At 36.7% G+C, this 22134-nt stretch overlaps 1 protein-coding gene across 6 annotated transcripts in view; it reads right to left on the bottom strand.

Moving 5' to 3' along the window:
* WDR47 (WD repeat domain 47) overlaps positions 1 to 22134 on the bottom strand; it is a 70507-nt gene that overhangs the window by 13054 nt on the left and 35319 nt on the right. For all 6 annotated transcript variants that reach the window (XM_047084273.1, XM_047084275.1, XM_047084276.1 and 3 more), the window contains 7 exons: positions 15141 to 15319; positions 10974 to 11234; positions 7979 to 8054; positions 5116 to 5273; positions 2654 to 2823; positions 1710 to 1880; positions 900 to 1031 (listed from right to left, as the gene is read on the bottom strand). In XM_047084273.1, coding sequence (XP_046940229.1) covers positions 900 to 1031; positions 1710 to 1880; positions 2654 to 2823; positions 5116 to 5273; positions 7979 to 8054; positions 10974 to 11234; positions 15141 to 15319 — 1147 coding nt within the window. The remainder of the gene's footprint in view (positions 1 to 899; positions 1032 to 1709; positions 1881 to 2653; positions 2824 to 5115; positions 5274 to 7978; positions 8055 to 10973; positions 11235 to 15140; positions 15320 to 22134) is intronic.

Raw genomic sequence — 22134 nt, 5'->3', positions numbered from 1 at the left:
TTCATTTTGAACAGTGCCATAAAAACTACAAAGCAGAAAAGGGACTCTAAAATAAAAACAATTGCAGGATATTGTGCTTCTCTTAAAAGGTGATATAACATGGGGTGCCTGGGTGGCTCAGTTGGTTAAGCATCCAACCTCGGCCCAGATCAGGATCTCACCATTCGTGGGTTCAAGCCCTGTGTCAGGCTCTGTGGTGACAGTTCAGAGTCTGGAGCCTGCTTTGGATTCTGTGTCTCCCTCTCCCTCTGCCCCTCCCCAGCTCACACCCTGTCTCTTTCTCTCTCTCAAAAATAAATAAACATTAAAAAAAATTAAAAAGGTGACATAACACAAAGAGCAATACCCTCGGTTTACATGGAACGATCCAAGGTATACTGTTAAGTTCAAAAAGTAAGTCATGTATTATATGCTACCATTTCTGTGTGCATTCTTTAGACATATGTTTAAAGAAGACAGGAGGTTATGATATATACAAATTTCTTGGTTATACACTTAATATTTATAGAAGAATAAATAAGAAATTGGTTCCTTAGGGAAAGATACCAAGGAATGGGAGTGAGAAGAAAATGATCTTGTTCAATTTCAATTTCTGCCATATTTTAAAACATGTTTTTTAAAGGTCTGAGTTCTAAAAGAGCCCTGCTGACAGAATAATTGGCGCATGACACTTAATGTCTCTGGGCCTCAGTTTCCTAAGCTGAATGTTATTTTTACAAAGAAAGTAAGATGAAAGTATTTTGAGAGAATTTAAGGTAATCTGTAAAATACCAACTATTTGTTTTACTATTTATTCCTATTTTTTTTAACAGATGTGTTGCAGGGGAGAGGAACTAGACAAGCACATTTTACAAAGTTTCTTTGTCATATAAATTCATTTAAATTCCTGAAAAACCTACCAGTTCCATGGAATGTTGTGCCAACAACACGAACGCAGCTTGGTACTCGAAGATCCCAAAACCTAACAGTCTTATCTTGGGAACCAGATGCAATCATCCAGCCACTCCAGGTATAAAGTGCTAAAATATGCCCTATAAAAGATCATATACTCAGTTATTATGGTGAACAGTACTTTTCTTAAACACATTCAAAGCTAGGTACTCATTATTAGACATGTGATGGTCTGGTTAATCAAATACACTGGGTAGTAGAGACTTTCCATATATATCAAATATACTGGCAATGTTCAAAACACTAAAATTCAGTAAACTGCACATCAAAATCATACTAAACAATCTTGTTACTGACCATTTCAGGATACCATAATTAGTACTGAAAAAATATTATCATTTGAAATTATGGCAAATTATGGCAAAGCACAGGATCATGGTGTTAGAACACTGGCTTTGCAAGAGGCAGACCTGAGGTCTTACCTCAATTCTGCCATATTCAGCTGCAAGATATTGGTCAAGTCATTTTGCCTTTTCAAATTTTGTTTATTTCATATATAAGATGAAGATACAACTTCCTGCCATATAAGATTATTGTAAGGATTAAATTATGTGTATAAGCAAGGGGTTTAGCGCACAGGGAAATGTTACCTATTGTTACTGTGTTGTTATCTAAAGTTCCCAATTAAAACTTTTAAAATAAAAATTTCATCTTGAAGAAGTCACTTTTGATAAAATATACCCCATTAATGAAAATGCAGAGAGGGAAAAAGCACAGGTTGAACAAAAAGAAAAGTAGCATCTGAAACTATCACATACCGGTATGTCCACTCAGAGCATGCAGGCCCTGTCCTCTTTGACAATCAGTTGTATAAATGTTACAATCCCCTGCTCCAGCACTTATTAAAATAGCTCCACCACTTTCTGGGCCTTCCATAAATGCCAAGTCTCTAATTGTCCCATCATGCATACTAAATTCCAGATCCGGTCCTGAAACAACAATAAGAATTAAAAAAAAAGATGCTGCTCAACTTACTGTGATAATTTGGTACTGCTAAACTGTCTCAAAACTAAGCAAGAATAATGGTAGAGAGGAGTGGTTTATATTTTCACGTAGGGATAATACTATTATCAATTTCATTTTACTTAAAGAGCAAAAAACTTCAAGAAATCAAAATACTGATTCAGTTATCATCATCCTTAAAACAGCTAGAGAGTTATCCTCTCTTTTATGCCAAAGAAAAAGAAAGAGAAGACAGGTACTCTCTGGAACATATTCATTAATGCACTGCTGGTAGTGATTTAAAAGTTATCTTTCCTTTTTTTTTTAAAAATGTCTATTTTTGAGAGAAAGTGAGCGTGCGTCTGTGGGGGAGGGGCAGGGAAAGAGGGAGACAGAGAATCCCAGTTTCCTCACTGTCAGCACAGAGCCTGATGTGAGGCTCGAACTCACAAACCATGAGATCATGACACAAGTCAAAATCAAGAATTGGAAGCTTAACCGACTAAGCCACCCAGGCACCCCAAAAGTTATCTTTCTGAATAACAATAATTTTCTAAGAATTAGACAACACTGATTAAGAACTTACTAAAAAAGAATAATGCCTTATGAATGCAACTAAGCAATTACAAGAAAACTCTAAAGGCTATATTCTTAGATTTTATTGAAAATAAAACAGAGATATATCAAAGAACATAAGGAAAACATTAAGAATACATTAAGAAACATTAAGAACACTACTGCTTACATACTTGGGACCTACCTGTTGCATTACAAGTCTCTGCATTGAAGGGCAGCACTTTAACATATTTGTCATTTGATCCTGTTGCTAATAACTGTCCACAAGGACTCCAGGCCACACAGTAAATGGATCCTTTATGATGTTTATTCCTTTTAAAACGTACCACTGGCTGCTTAGGGATGTCATGTGCACTAAACAGAAACATTACAGAAAGACATTTCAATTTTTTGCTTGCCAAAGTTAATGAAATTCTATGTTATGATTGTCTTGAGGGAGGGAGCAAAAAAGTGTATCAGACAACATGTCAATAACAATCTTCAAAATCTCAAAGCAAAAGAAATGAATTTAAAGTGTATTTATTTATTTATTTATTTATTTTTTAACGTTTTATTTATTATTGAGAGGCAGAGAGAGACAGAGCATTAACATGAGAGGGACAGAGAAAGAGGGAGACACAGAATCCGAAGCAGGCTCCAGGCTCTGAGCTGTCAGCACAGAGCCCGATGCGGGGCTCGAACTCAAACCGCGAGATCATGACCTAAGCTGAAGTCAGACACTCAACCGACTGAGCCACCCAGGCACTCTGAATTTAAAGTATGTTTAAAATTGAGAAGTAAAATTATAAACTATTATTAGACTAACCTAACTCTATTTCAGACCACATAAGGAACAAGATTATTTTTTCAAAATTCTTCATTTCACTTGGGGCATCTGGGTGGCTCATTTAAGTGTCCGACTTCAACTCACGTCATGACCTCACAGTTCGAGTTTGAGCCCCACGTCTAGCTCTGTCCTGACAGCTCAGAGCCTAGAGCCTGGAGCCTGCTTTGTATTCTGTCTCCCCTTCTCTATGCCCCTCCCCTACTCGCGCCCTGTCTCTCTCTCTCTCACAAAAATAAACATATAAAAAAATCTCCATTTCACATATTTTTCATAGATTTTAACTCAGAAACACAGAGGAATGAAAAAAAAGAGCTACTAAAGCTTCCAAATTCAAAAAACATATATTAATATTATATTAAACATATAATATGAGCAATTGGCTGGGGCTGAGGGAATGCAAGGGATGAATCAAAAAGAAAGGAGGCTAGAGTTCTTTCTAGAGTTTAAAACCTTATAAAGGTTGGGGTGCCTGGGTGGCTCAGCTGGTTAAGCATCCGACTCTTGATTTTGGCTCAGGTCATAATCTTGCTCTGCTCTGGGCATGGAGCCTACATGAGATTCTCTTTCTCCCTCTCCCTCTGCTCCTCCCCCGTGAGCCCATGAGCATGTACACTCTCCTGCTCTCTCTCAAAAAAAAAAAAAAAAAAAATCTTGCAAGGGTCGATGTTGTCATGACTACCCACAAACAGTAAGGCAAGTGTAAGTGTTCTGGTCCAGTACAAAAGTACAAGGCCTTAAAGGACAGGGAGAATTTTTACAGAAAAAGATGACAGCAGAATCACTCCAGTGAAGATAAAATATAGTATGGCAAGTGCCAGCTGCAGACTGAGTGGGATGGACATGGTAGGTGAGGAGTTGCAGGCAAGGTTATGGAAGGTCCTGAATGTCATGCTCATAAGTTTGGCCTTTAATGGGAGTCAAACATTGGTTTAGTGGAGTAATAGATCTTACCTGCATTTTAAACCACAGACTAATAGTCAAAGAAAAACAAAAATCATATGACTTCACTCATATGAGGACTTTATGAGACAAAATAGATGAACATAAGGGAAGAGAAACAAAAATAATATAAAAACAGGGAGGGGGACAAAACAGAAGAGACTCATAAATATGGAGAACAAACTGAGGGTTACTGGAGGGGTTGTGGGAGGGGGGATGGGCTAAATAGGTAAGGGGCACTAAGGACTCTACTCCTGAAATCATTGTTGCACTATATGCTAACTAATTTGGATGTAAATTTTAAAAAATAAAAAATAAAATAAATTAAAAAAAAATAAAACACAGACTAACACTAGGATACTAAAAATTTCATTAGGTATGATGATAACATCAAGTCTGTAAGAACTGGAGATTCATCCTAAAGGGTGAAATGACACATCCAGGATTTACCTTAAACTATTTTAACAAAAAGGATAAAGCAAATATGAGAAAAATCTCAACAATTACTGCACTGCACTGTACTGACATCTAATTTTGTGTGTGCTTGAAAAGTTTCGTAATTAAAAACAAAAAAGAAGACTGATAAATTGCCAATACCTAGAAGGTACTTAATATTGATCTAGAAAATAGATCAGATCAAAAGATTTTCTTTTCAGTTGCACATTGAATTCATGGCCCAATAAAAACATTTTATGACAAAAACTTATAAAATTAATTGACAATTCTGATGTGTATTTCCTAAGCATTGAAAATAAAAATTTTAATGTTTAATAAAGAGAAATAAAAATTAAACACTACTGAATGGCAATTCTGAAAAAAGAACTAATATAGCTAAATTAAAAACTAAGGATTGACAGTACAAACCATCTATCCTTACTTACCTTGGATCGATTACTTCTGGATAGGCACATACTCTCAGAGTTTTTGAATTTGAACCTACAGCATATAAACCACCACCTGGATGAAAAGCCACTGCTCTAACAGCTTGTGTGTCTTCTAGGGTGTTAATACAAACAAATTGTTTTTTTGATTTGTCATCCTATGGAACGAATAAATATGAAAGTCATTCTATGAAAAAAGTGAATTTAAAAGAATTCCTCTTTAGTCCATTTTAAATTCATCTGAACTGCATTATTTATCACTTTATGTGATAAATAAATCACATATAAATAAATCACACATAAATCACTACCTACAATCACATATTCTTTTAAATGGCAAATTCAAATTAAGCCAAATTTTCCTATTTTTTGCTGCCCATTGCTAAATTCAGAGAGCACATAGACATTCAAGTTTTTCTTTGCTTACTATGACAAAATATAAGACTATGCAGTCCCATATAGTTACCTTTAACTATCAAGAAAAAACATAGCCCACATATATAATTCTCACAAAGTTAACAGAATATCATTTGTGCTTCTAAAAGTAGGAAGTATAAAAGACTATTATTCAATCCACTTGGGGGTTGGGGGATAGTTTCACTATCTCTAGCAATGAATACTTTAATATTTCAAATTGAAATTATAAAATACTCTTTTAAAATTGTGAAAAGGGGGGCGCCTGGGTGGCGCAGTCGGTTAAGCGTCCGACTTCAGCCAGGTCACGATCTCGCGGTCCGTGGGTTCGAGCCCCGCGTCAGGCCCTGGGCTGATGGCTCAGAGCCTGGAGCCTGTTTCCGATTCTGTGTCTCCCTCTCTCTCTGCCCCTCCCCCGTTCATGCTCTGTCTCTCTCTGTCCCAAAAATAAATAAACGTTGAAAAAAAAAGAAAAATTTAAAATTGTGAAAAGGATTTTAATCAGAACATTTAATTTGAATCTCATTTTTATTTTAAACTGTCAAACTCTGTCCTCTTCTGAGGAAGGTAAGTTGAAGCCTGGGTGGCTATATAAAAGCTTTCGTGACTCCTGCTATTAGTATAGTTTGAAACTACCCTGCTACCCTGACTACAATGGACTGGACCTGGAACAGGGACCTCTAGACTAGGTGTGGTCAACACACCTCACCAAATCCTGTCTTTGGGAAGTACAGATGTCAAGTACACATACAAAGGCAAATGTCTTCCGCTCTGGTTGTAACCTGACAGCTCTAGGACCCACAGTCAGTGAAGAGATCGTGCCTCTTCCTACACAAACTTTTATGTCTTCATGTAATACATCCTCATGGGGGAATAGGGGAAAAACTTGATAGATCATACTATGTCTGCCTTATGTAACTGAATTCATTTCTTAAATTATTCATTTGAGGGGCGCCTGGGTGGCTCAGTCGCGTAAGCATCTTACTTTAACTCAGATATGCTTACAGCTCAGAGCCTAGAACATGCTTCAGATTCTGTGTCTCCCTCTCTCTCTGCCCCTCCCCTGCTCATATTCTCTTTCTCTCTCTCTCTCTACCTCCCTCTCTCTCTCAAAAGTGAATAAACATTTAAAGTTTTTTTTTTTAACATTTATTTTTGAGAGACAGAGAGAGACAGAGTGCAAGTGGGAGAGGCGCAGAGAGAGGGAGACACAGAATCCAAAGTAGGCTCCAGGCTCGGAGCTGTCAGCACAGAGCCCAACACGGGGCTCGAACCCGCAAACCGTGAGATCATGACCTGAGCCGAAGTCGGACCCTTAACTGACTGAGCTACCCAGGTGCCCCAAAAGTGAATAAACATTTTTTTTTTAATTTTTTTTTTCAACGTTTATTTATTTTTGGGACAGAGAGAGACAGAGCATGAACGGGGGAGGGGCAGAGAGAGAGGGAGACACAGAATCGGAAACAGGCTCCAGGCTCCGAGCCATCCGCCCAGAGCCTGACGCGGGGCTCGAACTCACAGACCGCAAGATCGTGACCTGGCTGAAGTCGGACGCTTAGCCGACTGCGCCACCCAGGTGCCCCAAATAAACATTTTTAAAAAATTTTTTAAATTACTCATGTGAATTTATTTGACTAGAAATGCTGTATTTCCCATTGATCCACATATAGGAAATGTGACCGTCGAACAAATAGCATTGGTAGATAAGAGAAAAAGGGAGAAGAATGACTAACTGATTAAATGGCCTATAGCACACGAATAATAATTACAAAGGGTTGCTTTAGAATAGATGTAGCAGAGCCACCAATTAACTCTATGTGCTCATCTGCAGTGTTTAAATTTTTAAAAAACTTGTTGCTATTTTTAAAATATATTTCAAATAAAAATCTACATTCCTACAATTTCTTGAAAATGAAAAGAACTAGAAATACTAGATAAGCAGATTTCTTTGTGCAAGCGAAAAATATTCTTATGTGCTGCTTATCACAACCATAGCCAACTTTATTCATTTATGTTATCTGGCCCATAAGCATCTGGAATAATGGCTGTGTTTATGGGGTTAAAATTTGAACTAAGAAATAAGATAGAATGAAGTTATATAGTAATTAGGTAAGGATATCTGGTTCCAAAGCAAAAAAATAGCTGCATTGAAGATAAGCCCAAAGGAAAAACCAATAATATCTAAAGAAATTAACCACAAGGTTCAGAGAATAGTGCACAGGCCCAACTCAGGAGCCCAGATTGCTACTGGACCATTAAAATTAATACTTGCAAGTATTTTCTGAGGCAACCTCTTCACTTAGCCCAGTGAATGTTCAATTACCTTGAGACAAATAACAGCATTAATAATGATTATTTCTAAAAATAGTTCTATGAATTGAGAATTCCTTAGCAAAATTTGCAAGTATATATAAAAATAATGATGAAACCTCCTTCCCCAAAGTATTACCTCTTCCCCTCTTGACCTTGATAGATTCCCTGAAGAATCTCCAAGAGGTGGTTTAATGACCGAATGTTCTGATGAGCTGTATGAATAGAAATTCAAATAAAGTTTACTCTGAATATCAAAACAAACTGAATTAATTTATCCTTTCAATTTCCAAATTTTTTTTGGCAAACTACCTGCACTGACCCCAGTCAAAGTTACGCTCTGAAGCCATTTATTAAGAGATTCTGGACTCAATGACACCAAACACCATTTTAAGGAGAAGTGAGAAGTCATTCTGGAAAGGAGATTGAGTCAAAATCCATAAATTTTATAGTGAGATGTCAAGTAGTTTTCTCCTGCTAAGTTTTAGAATCCTGAATGCTATGCTTAAATGCTACCCCAGACAGGAACTTAGATTGTTTTTAGGAAAATTTTCTCTGGCCCAAGAGAAAAGACTACAGAAACTGACAGTTTCAAGTCCTACAATAAAACAATGTTTCTCCTTAATTACTTTTAGCCATGTTCCATCTACGTCCATAGCCTTCCAATTGGCTTTTTTTTTTCTCCATTAATGCTGCACTCTTTATAGACAGTCAAAGGTTTCCAGATAGTTTAAGAAAGTCTACTATATAAAAGTCAGAGACTAGGGGCGCCTGGGTGGCTCAGTTGGTTAAGCATCAGCTTCAGCTCAGGTCATGATCTTGTGGTTCATGAGTTCTAGCCCCACAAAGGCACACCAAAAATGAGGCAATTACTGTCTCCATGAAAAATAAGAAGTTATATGAAAAGAAAACATAATCATATTTATTATATCACACAAGTCAGGTATCACATTACGTGACCATCAACATTGAATACTGATTTAAACAAAAATTGATACATATTGGAAAGAAAGAGTAGACAAAGTAAATGTATTGTGGGTGAGGAGTATGGTAGCTAAATCTAATTAGCAGGAAGTCAATGGATAATAAAAATAGTAACAGGGGCGCCTGGGTGGCGCAGTCGGTTAAGCGTCCGACTTCAGCCAGGTCATGATCTCGCGGTCCGTGAGTTCGAGCCCCGCGTCAGGCTCTGGGCTGATGGCTCGGAGCCTGGAGCCTGTTTCCGATTCTGTGTCTCCCTCTCTCTCTGCCCCTCCCCCGTTCATGCTCTGTCTCTCTCAGTCCCAAAAATAAATAAAAAGGTTGAAAAAAAAAATTAAAAAAAAAATAAAAAATAAAAAAAAAAAATAGTAACAGAACTATGTTATTTGGAAATGTGGAAATATATAGCAAAAAAACCCAGCTAACTGGGTTGAAAACGGCAGCCTACCAGAAATTGAAATCATAAAGATGGGTAAGATTACCTTCACGTGCTATTTGTCTTTTTAAATCATGTATGTAGGTTACTTTAATTAAAAAAAAAAAACAAAAACAATTTTAAACTTTGAGTTCTAGTTTTGGGAGTGCAAAAATAGAGTTGTTGAAACTAATAAGGAAGCAAATATTAAATGAACTTATGCTTTTATATATAAAACTAGAATTTTTCAAAATAAAATAATAAAAATAAAAAAATAATTTTTATTTATAATAAATAAAATAGATAATAAATTTAAATATTTATATTTAATAATGAATATAGACTATACAGTCTATATTTATATAATAAATAATATATAAATAATAAATACTAAATAATAAATATATATTTATTTAATAAATAATAAATAATAACAAAACTAGAACTCTTGATACAAAATTTATAAAGCTAATCTAATTCCTATAAGCATCCAAAGGCCAAATGCAAGTTATCCATTTTTAAATGAACCACTCTCAAAGGTGTTTAATGTTGGGGCGCCTGGGTGGCGCAGTCGGTTAAGTGTCCGACTTCAGCCAGGTCACGATCTCGCGGTCCGTGAGTTTGAGCCCCGCGTCAGGCTCTGGGCTGATGGCTCAGAGCCTGGAGCCTGCTTCCGATTCTGTGTCTCCCTCTCTCTCTGCCCCTCCCCCGTTCATGCTCTGTCTCTCTCTGTCCCAAAAATGAATAAACGTTGAAAAAAAAAAAAGAAAAAAAAGGTGTTTAATGTTGAGAATAGATGAAGAAACTCCTATGTGGAATTTAAGAACAAAACAAATGAGCAAAAATTGGGGGGGGGGCAAAAGAAAAAAAAGACAAACCAAGAAACAGACTCTTAAGTATAAAGAACAAACTGATGATTACCAGAGGGGAGGTGGGTAGGGGGACTGGTGAAATAAATAGGTGAAGGGGATTCAGGAGGGATTAAAAAAAAAAGAATAGATGAAGGAAATGCTCCTTAACTATTCCCATTGCATAAGTTAACACTTGTTTACTAATGACAGCAAGATAAAACTCTTCCCTGATTAGTGAAAGCATAAATATGCAAAATGCCTTCAATTGCTGTAACTGCCAGAACAGCCAAGAGTGTCTTGCTGCAATCATCCCAACATGTTATGAAACATCTTGTGCTCTCAACATCTGTTAATTAAATATTATTTGTTGAAAGGTACCAATGGCAAGAAAAAAGAAAACCAGGGAGAAGATAAAACTGTAAGATCTTTGAGTAAAATAATGTATTAAAAGATAGAATTTCCTTGGTAGTGATGAGAAAGCAAAAATAAAAACAGGAGAAAAAAGACTACTAAGAAATTTAGAAGTTAGTAGAAAAACATAAAGACGGATTAGAAAAAGATTCGGTAGGTAATGAGCTCTAAAAACTTTTAAAAAATTTGTCTATTGAGAGAGAGGAGGCCAGAGGGTGGGGGGGGGGGGGGTGGTTACCAAGCAGGTTCTGTGCTATCAGTGTCAAGCCCAACAAGGGGTTCGACATGGTTGATGACAACCATGAGATCATGACCTGAGCTGAAACCAAGAGTCGGACACTTAACTGACTGAGCCAACCAGGTGCCCCATGAGCTCCAAAAACTTTTATTTGTAAGGCTCCAAAGAGAAGTTCAACTTTTTAGGTTTCCATTCATTAGCAGGAAGTTAATATTTCCAGGTTTTATAAAGTACTTACATTTGGTTTCCACTAGAAGGTGACTCCTCAAGAAAAGGTATGTGATTTGTTGATCCAGGATTACGAGGGGTGCTTGTATGAATATTTGAAGCATCATGTGTTAATCTCTGACTAGAGTCTTGGGGAGGTGTAGCAAAACTAGTTACAGAAGAATTATTAGATCCATTGCTTTTGCTCCCATTACATTGCTGGTTGAGCACTGATACCTCATTACCAAGGCTATCCATTCCAATATTTAATTCACCAAGCTTCTGAATGGACCTATAAAATAAAACAATGCAATTATATTAAAAAAAAAAAACTTAATCACATTCCTTTTTTTTTTAATTAAGTCCACACCCAATGTGGAGCTCAAACTTACAACCCCAAGATCAAGAGTCACATGTTCTTCTGACTGAGCCAGCCAGGCACCCCAATCATTCTTTCCTTTTTTTTCTTTTTCTTTTTCAGAAAGAGAGAGAGCATGAGTGGGGGAGAGGGGCATAGGAAGAGACAGAGAATCTCAAACAGGCTCCATGCTCAGTACAGAGCCCAACATGGGGCTTGATCACACGACCCTGAGGATCATGACCTGAACTGAACTGTCAAGAGTCAAGACACTCAACCAACTGAGCCGCCCAGGTGCCCCACATTCTTAACATATAGATTATTAGAAGTTTGAGAAGGCAAATACATGCACATGTAATATATATATGAAATATATAAATGGTAATTTTTTAGTACTAAAAAATTGGCTTAAGACATAACCAAGATACCAAAAGAAGATCCAAATTTTCCTAAAGTATGCCACTGTAGAAGGATATAGGCCTAAAAGCACCTTTTACCATAACAGCAAGAAAAAAAGTCTGTTTCTTCTCCAGTATAACTGGTTTAATTTTCCACTTAAAACTTAATTTCCCAAAATAGTCAACAAAAATACCACCACTACCAAAATTTCTCACCAACAAAACAAATCATTTTCATTTCATCTCTGTAGTTATATCACATCAAGTAGGAAATGTATGATTAGAGCAGGCCATGACGGAACAGTCAAGTGGCATCCTATTATTCACATATTCAATCTACACATACTCTCTGACAGGCTCTGATCTAGGTACTAGAGGGATAAAAGAGAAAGCAAAGCAAGTGAGCCTCAAGGTCTTTCCCTCATCACAAGTCTACCTACATCAGGATAGACTGACTTTTGTTGGACTCAGGGCTCCAAAGAGCACAAAGAGGAAGCTGACAAGCTCTCTTAAGACTGAGACCCAGAACTGGCCCAGCATCACTTTTTACAGCTTAGATTCAATATGAGAGAGGAGTCACAAGGGGTATGAATTCCAAGAGGTGCTGTGGTTTATTGTATTTTGAAAGTTTTCCTACATTAAACACTGGTGCGCGCGCATGTGTGTGTGTGTGTGTGTGTGTGTGTGTGTGTGTATGTTTAGGGCTTAGAAAAGACTTTTTTTTTTAAATTTTTTTTTTTAACGTTTATTTATTTTTGAGACAGAGAGAGACAGAGCATGAACAGGGGAGGGGCAGAGAGAGAGGGAGACACAGAATCTGAAGCAGGCTCCAGGCTCTGAGCCATCAGCCCAGAGCCCGACGCGGGGCTCGAACTCATGGACTGTGAGATCGTGACCTGAGCTGAAGTCGGACGCTTAACCGACTGAGCCACCCAGGCGCCCCAGAAAAGACTTTTAAAAAGTAACTCAATATTATTAAAGGAACTGCCAGCCATTATTTTTTATGTTAAAATTTTTAACTAGGCAGCATTTTCCAAATTGTGTTCTATGAAACACTAATCCTGTGAAATGCTCCTCATAAAAAATGAGTCTGAGGTCAAGTAAATTTGGGAAGTGCTAAGTATAAAGAGTAAAATGCTAACATCATTTTGACTCTCTAAAGTGGTGAGGATGGGGATGTGGCAGAATATGCCTCTAAGTGCCAAATCAGCAGTGCCGATTATTAGTATTAGAAGAAACAAAATATCAAGAAGTATAAAGTAGTGACACAGTATGGTTAATAAAAATTCTATCATGCTTTAGTTTATTTTCTTCAATAAGATCTATTATGTAACATGACTCATTTCTTTCCCTCTGTCTATGCCTCTTGGAAAAAAGATGCAAAATTTAAATCTGGAAACTATGCTCTATTGCTAGAATGACTTGAAGAAATACAACATTAACATTTCAGGGAAAGGATATTTTATTTTATAGATTCTATCTCTATTCAATTTGTCCATGGTATTAGATATTTTAAAGTTCCGGTACAGCGGGGCACCTGAGTGGCTCAGTTGGTTAAGCATCTGACTTCAGCTCAGGTCATGATCTTACCGCTTATAAGCTTGAGTCCCACATTGGGGCTCTGTGCTGACAGCTCAAAGCCTGGAGCCTGCTTTGGATTCTGCGTCTCCCTTTCTTTCTGCCCCTCCCCTGCTTATGCTCTGTCTCTCTTTCAAAAGTAAATAAACATTTAAAAATTTTTCAAAAAGTAAATAAAGTCCTGGTACAGCCTCAGATATATGAAAAAAAGGATTGAATAAAATATTAAAGGGTTAGAAAACAATAGATAAGAGAGGGCCAGGAGAACAACAGAATTTATACGAAACTAATTTTCAAAAGCTAAATAACAAGAAAGAACTTGAATTCTATTTATAATGATCTTTAAAGGAAAGATAAACCATCCTGAATAGTTTTTTCCTGAGGAAGTACATCCTTTACCACTGTTAGGATCACAGAACCTTGACATTTTATCTTCTGATTTAATGCCAGCTATCTGTTTTCACTGCAAAATAAAATGGTCAGAGAATCCAATTGCAACCATGACCTTTATGGATATGAAGAAGACATCCAAGAACCAGAAATGGCAGTTCATCAAATTAGGATAATTCTAATAAACCACGGACTTATCAGAGGAGATAAGAAAATGATCCTCAAATGCAATGTTCAAAAGCCTACTTAGACTCTAGACTACCACTAAACATTCCTGAAGGTTTGAAGACAGAATCAATTTCAGGCTCACTGACTTGCCCAACCCTCAGAATTTCAAGCAGATTACTTCCAATATTATTGAACCAAATAAAGAACTGATAGTCACCACTGAATTGCCTAATCATAATGACAATAATAACCAACATTTATGGTACACTTCTTATATGCACCAGGATTTATTCTAAGTAATTTTTTATATATTAACTCATTTAATCTTCCAACAAGCTTTGCTCAGAGACATATATTCTAGTTTACTGATTTTTTTTTTTATTAAATTTTTTTTTTTCAACGTTTATTCATTTTTGGGACAGAGAGAGACAGAGCATGAACGGGGGAGGGGCAGAGAGAGAGGGAGACACAGAATCGGAAACAGGCTCCAGGCTCCGAGCCATCAGCCCAGAGCCCGACGCGGGGCTCGAACTCACGGACCGCGAGATCGTGACCTGGCTGAAGTCGGACGCTCAACCGACTGCGCCACCCAGGCGCCCCTAGTTTACTGATTTTTAAAAAGACACATTACTATCTACCTGTCCATATACATACAAACACACACACACACACACACACACACACACACACAAACACACACACACCTCCTATAATTAAAAGCAATGTAAGGTCATATTACCTTGGCAGAAATTATAAGAAAGAAAGAAAGAAAGAAAGAATAACTTTAATATATTGAATTCAATAATAATTTTAATATACTGAATTCGAAAGAACCTGGAAGTTCAAGCACCCAAAATAACAATAAAAACAACAGTGAACACTTAACATAGTGCTTACTATATGCCAGATACTGTTCTAAGTACTTTGCATAGATTAACTCATTTCATCTTCATGGCTGTTCTGTGCAGCAGATGAGGAAACAAGCAAAACGAAGCTAAGTAACTAGGACTCCTAGGACCTGAACTACCCTGGGACAGAGCTGGATCCACCTAGCCATTTGTTTCCAGCTGTCAGCTGAACCACCACACTTCTGCTCTTGTTGCTTCGATGTGAAAAAAGGTTTAAAGGAAAGAAGAACAAAATTAGATGGACCCTCAGAATGCTGTGACAAGAAGATATTCTGTAACTCTGTATTACTTCAAACACTTTAAAATTACAAACTATACATGGAAAGCAGCAGTCATTGCCTGCTTGTAGTCTCTTTGAAATAATTCCTTACATTTTAAAAAATGACTGAAAGACATACCTATTAAGAAATTGTTCCGTAAGATTCTGCTGCTGATCGGGACCATCCTCCTGATTCACACCTCCTTCGAGCAGCATTTGTTGGTATATCTGCCGCTGTTGCTCCTTCTGTTCTAAATGCTGTTGATAGCGTAATCTTTGCCTATAATATTCTTGAAATTGTTCTGTTGAATCTCGAAGCTTAAAAATATTAGAAAATATATTTTAACAGACTATGATTAAATATATGTTCCTACTCAACAGTAACTTCTATAAACGCTGGATGAAATGTGCAAGTAGCTATATTTAACAATTAGAAAATACTTAATATATTGCTCTTTGAAAAATAACATAGTATCCATGAGTTTTTATAATCAAGTAGATCAATTAATTTACTTTATTCTATAGCAAAAGACTGACCAAAATGAATGGTTACCCTGGATCTTTGACTAATGCAAAAGAAAAATATATATTATAGTTGTCACAAGGGGGTTAGATCTGTATTACTTGAAAAAAATACTAAGAGAAGACATTAGGATTTAATAAACGCAGTATTAACCTTGTCCAACACACTTAATTTAAGCAGGTAAATGGTTTAATAGGTTACTCTAGAGAGAAACTTTAAAAATTTCCCTCAAAAACAGTACCTTAATTCAGGTTTCAAATGACCTTTCACAAGAAAGTAGAATAAATGAATGGTAAACTTAAACTTTACAGGACTTGGATATTCAGTAAATTCCAATATTGGCAAAGAAAGATTCCTCTGCCAAGGTGGAGTCTGGTCATATTACAAAGATCATGTGAACCAGGGTTACCCTGGAACTAATCAATTATCTTTGAAATTGGCCAACAGTGACAATAAGCTTAGCCAAGAGTCTTACACAGCTAACTTAAGCTAAAACTGTCTCCCTTTTCCAGGAAATAGTAACAATCCTCTTCCATTTCATAACTTAATAGCAATAACTCTGAGAAAAAATTACGTGTCCTTTTAAATTTTTTATTGTTGGTAAAATAGAAAACTTGTCATCTTAACCATTTTCATGTGTACAATTCAGTGGCATTAACTATACTCACAACATTGTGCAATTATTACCACTATTTCCAAAATTCTTCATCACCCTAAAGAGAAACTCTGTAACCATGAGGCAGTAACTTCTCATTTCTCTCCCTCCCCCAAGCTCCTGGTAACCTCTATTCTATTTTCTCTATGATTTTGTCAATTTTAGATATTTGATATAAGTGGAATCATATAATATTTGTCCTTTTGTATCTGACATTTCACTTAGCATGATATTTTCAAAGTTCATCCATGTTGTAGCATATGTCAGAATTTCATTCCTTTGTGTGGCTGAATAATATTCCATTGGATGGATATACCACTTTTGTTTATCCATTAATCTGTGAGTGGACACTTGGGTTGTATCTACCTTTTGGCTACTGTGAATAATGCCTCTATGAACATGGATGTACAGATACCTGTTTGAGTCCTTGCTTTCAATGTTTTTGAGTGAAATTACTGGGTCATACGGTAATTCTAAATTTAGCTATATTTAAGCTATATTTTATTTATATATTTATATTCTATATTTAATTCTATATTTAAGGTACCACCAATCCATAGTGACTGCACCATTATACATTCAAATCAACGACGTATGAGGGTTCAAATTTCTCCACTCCCCACCAACACTTATTTTCCACTGCTTTGAGTTCACCCATCCTAGTAGTTGTGAATCTATATTTCATTGGGGTTTTGATTCGCATTTCCCTAATGACTAGTGGTATTCAGCATCTTTTCATGTGCTTATTGGCCATTTGAATATATTCTTTGGAGAAATGTTTGTTCAACTTTTTTTTTTTTAAGTAGGCTTCACACCCAGCATGGAGCCCAATGAGGGGCTTGAACTCATAACCCTGAGATCAAGACCTAAACTGAGATCAAGAGTCAGATGCTGAACCAACTGAGCAACCCAGATGCCCCTCAACTCCTTTTTCATAAGTTGAATTGTCTTTTTGTTGTTGAGTTGTAGTTCTTCATATATGCTAGATATTAAACCCTTATTAGATATATAATTTGCAAATATTTTTCCCACTCTGCTGGCTGTCTTTTCACTTTTCTGATAATGTCCTTTGATGCGCAAAAGCTTTTAATTTTGATGAAGCTCAATTTATCAATTTCTACGTTTGTTGCTCAAGCTTTTAGTATCATATCTAAGAATACATTACAAAATCCAAGATCACAAAGATCTACCCTTATGTTTTCTTCTAAGAGTTTTATACTTTTAGCTCTTATAATTAAGTTGTTGATCTGTTCATTTTTGTACATTATGTGAGGTAGAGATCCAACTTCATTCTTTTCCATGTACAAATCCAGCTGATCCATCATCATCAGTTAAAGAGACTATTCTTTCCCCGTTGAATGGACCTGACATCCTTGACAAAAGTCAATTAGCCACAGATATATGGGATTACTTCTAGTCTCTCAATGTAGTCCATTGGTCTATATTTCTGTCCTTATGCAAGTACCAAACAGTTTTGATTACTGTAGCTTTTGTAGCTACCGTAGCTTTGTGGCTTTGCAATCATGAACTGTGTGTGAGTCCTCCAACTTTGTTCTTTTTAAAGATTGTTTTGGCTATTCAGGACACATTACAACTCCATATGAACTTGAATACTGGCTTTTCACTGCTGCAAAAAAGGTTGCAGAATTTTTTTAAAGGAATTACATGAAATCTGTAGATCATATTGGAGAGTACTGACAACAATATTAAGTTTCCCTATGTGTGAACACAGGATATCTATTTATTTAGATCTTTTAAAATTCCTTTCAGCAATGTTTTATAGATTTTAGCATACAAGTTTTTCACCTCTTTGGTTTAATTTATTCCCAGGTATTTTATCCTTTTATATGCTATTGTAAATGGAACTGCTTTCTTAATTTCCTGTTCAGATTGTTCAGTGTTGGTAGTATAGAACCACAACTAACTCTTATTGTTGCTCTTGTACTCTGTAACTTTGCTAAACTCGTTTGTAAGCTCTAGTAGCTTTCTTATGAATTCTTTGGGATTTTCTATAAACAGGATCATGTCATCTGTAAATAGAGATAGTTTTACTTCTTTCTTTCCAATCTGGGTCGGCTTTTGATTCTTTTCCTTGTCTAATCTCTCTAGCTACAACTTCCAGGAAATGCTGAATAGCAGCGGTAAAAATAGGCATCCTTGTCTTTGTTCCTGATCTTAGGGGAAAGCTTTTAGTTTTTCCCCAATGAGTAAGAGGTTAGCTTGGGTTTTTCATAAATGAACTTTACCATGCCAAGGAAATTCCATTTTATTGTTAGTTTTCTGAGAGCTTTTATCATGAAAGAGTGTCTGATTTTGTCAAATGCCTTTTCTGCATCAATTGACATGGTCAGATGTTTTTTTGTCCATTATCCTACTAATGTGACATACTACATTGATTGATTTATTTAATGTTGAACTAACCTTGCACTCTGGGATAAATTCACTTGGTCAGGGTACATAATCCTTTGAATATACTGATGAATTTAGTTTGCTAGTATTTTGTTAGGGTTTTAGTTTCTATTCATGAAAGAAATTGGTCTGTAGTTTTCTTTTTCTTTCCTTTTTTTAAAGTTTATTTAGTATGAGGGGCACCTGGGTGGCTTAGTTTGTTAAGTGTCCGATGTCAGCTCAGGTCATGATCTCACAGTTTGTGGGTTCAAGCCCTGCGTGAGGCTCTGGGCTAATAGCTCAGAGCCTGGAGCCTGCTTTGGATTCTGTGTCTCCCTCTCTCTCTGCTCCTCCCTGGCTTCTGCATTCTCTCAAAAATAATACACATAAAAGTTTATTTTGAGAGAGAGAGACAGTGTGTGAGTGGGAGAGGAGACAGAAGGAGAGAGAGAATCCCAAGCAGCCATCAGCACAGAGCCTGACACAAGGCTCAAATCCATGAACCATGAGATCATGATCTGAGCTGAAATCAAAGAGTCAGACCTTAACTGACTGAGCCACCCAGGCTTTAATTTTCTTTTCTTGTAATGTCTTCATCTGGCCTTGGTATGAGGGTAATGCTAGCCTCACAGAATGAGTTAGGAAGTATTCCTTCTTCTTATATACTTTTAGAAGATTTTGAGAAGGACTGATGTTAACCCTACCTTAAATGTTTGGTAGAATTCATCCATAAAGCCACCTGATTCTGGATTTTTCTTTGTTGGAAGGTTTTTGATTACTGATTCAATCTCTACTCATTGTAAGTTTGTTGAGATTTTCTATTTCCTCTTGAGTCAGCTTAGGTAATTTGTGATTTCTAGGAATTTGTCCATTTCAACTAGGTTATCTAACTTGCTGGCTTACAGTGGTCATAGTATTCTCTTATAATCCATTTTATTATTGTAAGGTTGACAGGAAAGTCCCCAGTTTTATTTCCGATTTTACTTGTGTCTTTTCTTTTCTTTTTTTTTTTTGGTTAGTCTAGCTAAGGGCTTGTCAATTTTGTTAATCTTTTCAAAGAATCAACTTTTGATTTTATTGATTCTCTATTGTTTTCCTTTTCTCTATTTTATTTATCTCCCCTCTAATCTTTATTACTTCCTTCTGCTAAAATTTGTTTTTCTTTTTTCTAGTTCCTCAAGGCATAAAGTTAGGTTATTACTTTGAGGACTCTATTCTTCTTCTTTTAAATTTTTATTTACTTATGGGGCACCTGGGTGGCTCAGTCAGTTAAGTTGGCTCAGTCTGACTTCAGCTCGGGTCATGATCTCACAGTCCATGAGTCTGAGCTCACATTGGGCTCTATGTTGACAGCTCAGAGCCTGGAGCCTGCTTTGGATTCTGTGTCTCCCTTTCTCTCTGCCCTTCCTCACTTGTACTCTCTCTCTCAAAAATAAACAAACATTAAAACATTAAAAAAAAAAAGTTTTATTTATTTTGAGAGGGGAGGGGCAGAGAGAGAGGAAAGAGAGAATCCCAAGAAGGCTCCATGCTGTCAACACAGAGCCCAAATCAGGGCCCAATCTCATAGACTGTGAGATCATGACCCGAGCCAAGATCAAGAGTTGGATGCTTAACCAACTGACCCATCCAGGCACCCCTTTTCTTTTTTAATGTAAGCATTTACAGGCATAAATTTCCCCTGAGCACTGCTTTTGCTGTATCTCATCAATTTGGAATGTTGTATGCTTTGGTATGTTGTTCATTTTTATTAGTTTCTAGGTATTTTCTAATTTCCCTTGTGATTTCCTCTTTGACCCACTGGTTATTTAAAAGTGTGTCAATTTCTACACATTTGTGAATTTTCCAATTTTCCCTCTGTTATTAATTTCTAGCTTCATCCCATTACGGTCAGAGAAGACACTTCATGTGATTTCAATTTTTTAAAATTTATTGAGATTTGTTTTGGGGCCTAATATATAGTCTATCCTGAAAAATGTGTATTCTGCTATTGTTGAAGTGTTCTTTTTTTTGTTAGTATCACTTTATTTACATATTTGTATTCAGATATTGTTAGTATTCACATATTCACAAAACAAGTTACAAACACTTGGAATACTATCACTGACCTGAGGGCCTAAGAAAACAACTTCCTCTAAAAAGACTGATACAGGCACCTCTGGGTAAAAAAAAAAAAAAAAAAAAAGGTGCACTGGGGCACCTGTGTGGCTCAGTTGGTTGAGCGACCGACTTCAGCTCAAGTCATGATCTCGCAGCCTGTGGGTTCAAGCCCTGCATCAGGCTCTGTGCTGAAAGCTTGGAGCCTGGAGCCTGCTTTGGATTCTCTGTCTCTCTCTCTCTCTGTCCCTAACCTACTCACATTCTGTCTCTGTCTCAAAAATAAACAAACATTAAAAAAAAATTTTTTTTTAAAAGGTGCATCCTCCAAAGCAACAAAATTGTTGGAGTATTCTACAGATGTCTGTTAGGTCTAGTTGGTTTATAGTGTTGTTCAAGTACTTTGTATCCTTATGGATCTTCTGTTTAGATGTTTTATCCATTATAGTAGGTAGGGCATTGAAGTCTCCAACTATCATTTCTCCCTTCAACTCTGCCAATGTTTGCTTCATAGATTTTGGGGTTCTACTGTTTGGTGCATATTCATACATATTTTTAAATATATTAAAAAAAATTTTTTTTAACTTTTATGTTTATTTTTGAGAGAGAGAGAGAGAGAGAAACAGAGTGCAAGTGGGGGAGGGACAGAGAGAGAGGAAGACACAGAATCCAAAGCAGACTTTAGGCTCTGAGCTGTCAGCACACAGCCTGATGTGGGGCTGGAACCCATGAACCGTGAGATCACAACCTGAGCCGAAGTCAGACACTTAACTGACTGAGCCACCCAGGCGCCCCTTAAATTTTTTTTTTTTAATCTTTACTTATTTTTGAGAGAGAGAAAGTGTGTGAGAGGGAGAGGGACAGAGAGAGGGAGACACAGAATCTGAAGCAGGTTCCAGGCTCCGAGCTATCAGCACAGGGCCCAACACAGGGCTTGAACTCACAAACCATGAGATCATGACCTGAGCTGAAGTTGGATGCTTAACTGACTGCGCCACCCAGGCGCCCCTATATTTTTAAGTTTATTTATTTTGAAAGAGAGAGCATAATCAGGAAAGGGGCAGAGAAAGAAAGAGAGAGAGAGAGAGAGAGAGAGAGAGAGAGAGAGAGAATATGAATCCCAAGCAGGCTCTGCACTGTGAGCACAGACCCCAACACAGGGCCCAAACCCACCAACTGTAAGATCATGACCTGAGCCAAAATCAAGAGTTAGACACTTAACCACTGAGGCACACAGGTGCCCCTTATATGTATTTTTAACAATAATTTTTCTGCTTCATTCTTAATATTCGGTTGAAAACAAAAAAATTTACTGAACGTTTTAAAACTACCTCTTCATTTCTTCTAAGTGGCATAATATATAAGATAAAATTTATAATCTCCTTCATAATACAATTTCCTTTCTAAAACACCACAGAAAAATAATTTAGAACTCTAAAGACTTGGATAAAAATGGCGCCTGGGTGGCTC

This window comes from Lynx rufus, unplaced genomic scaffold (assembly GCF_022079265.1).
Source record: "Lynx rufus isolate CCGP_SWC_20201006 ecotype Redwood Valley unplaced genomic scaffold, mLynRuf1.p SCAF_2, whole genome shotgun sequence".
In the NCBI taxonomy this organism is placed as follows: domain Eukaryota; kingdom Metazoa; phylum Chordata; class Mammalia; order Carnivora; family Felidae; genus Lynx; species Lynx rufus.
This window is presented reverse-complemented; position numbering and strand designations above follow the sequence as displayed.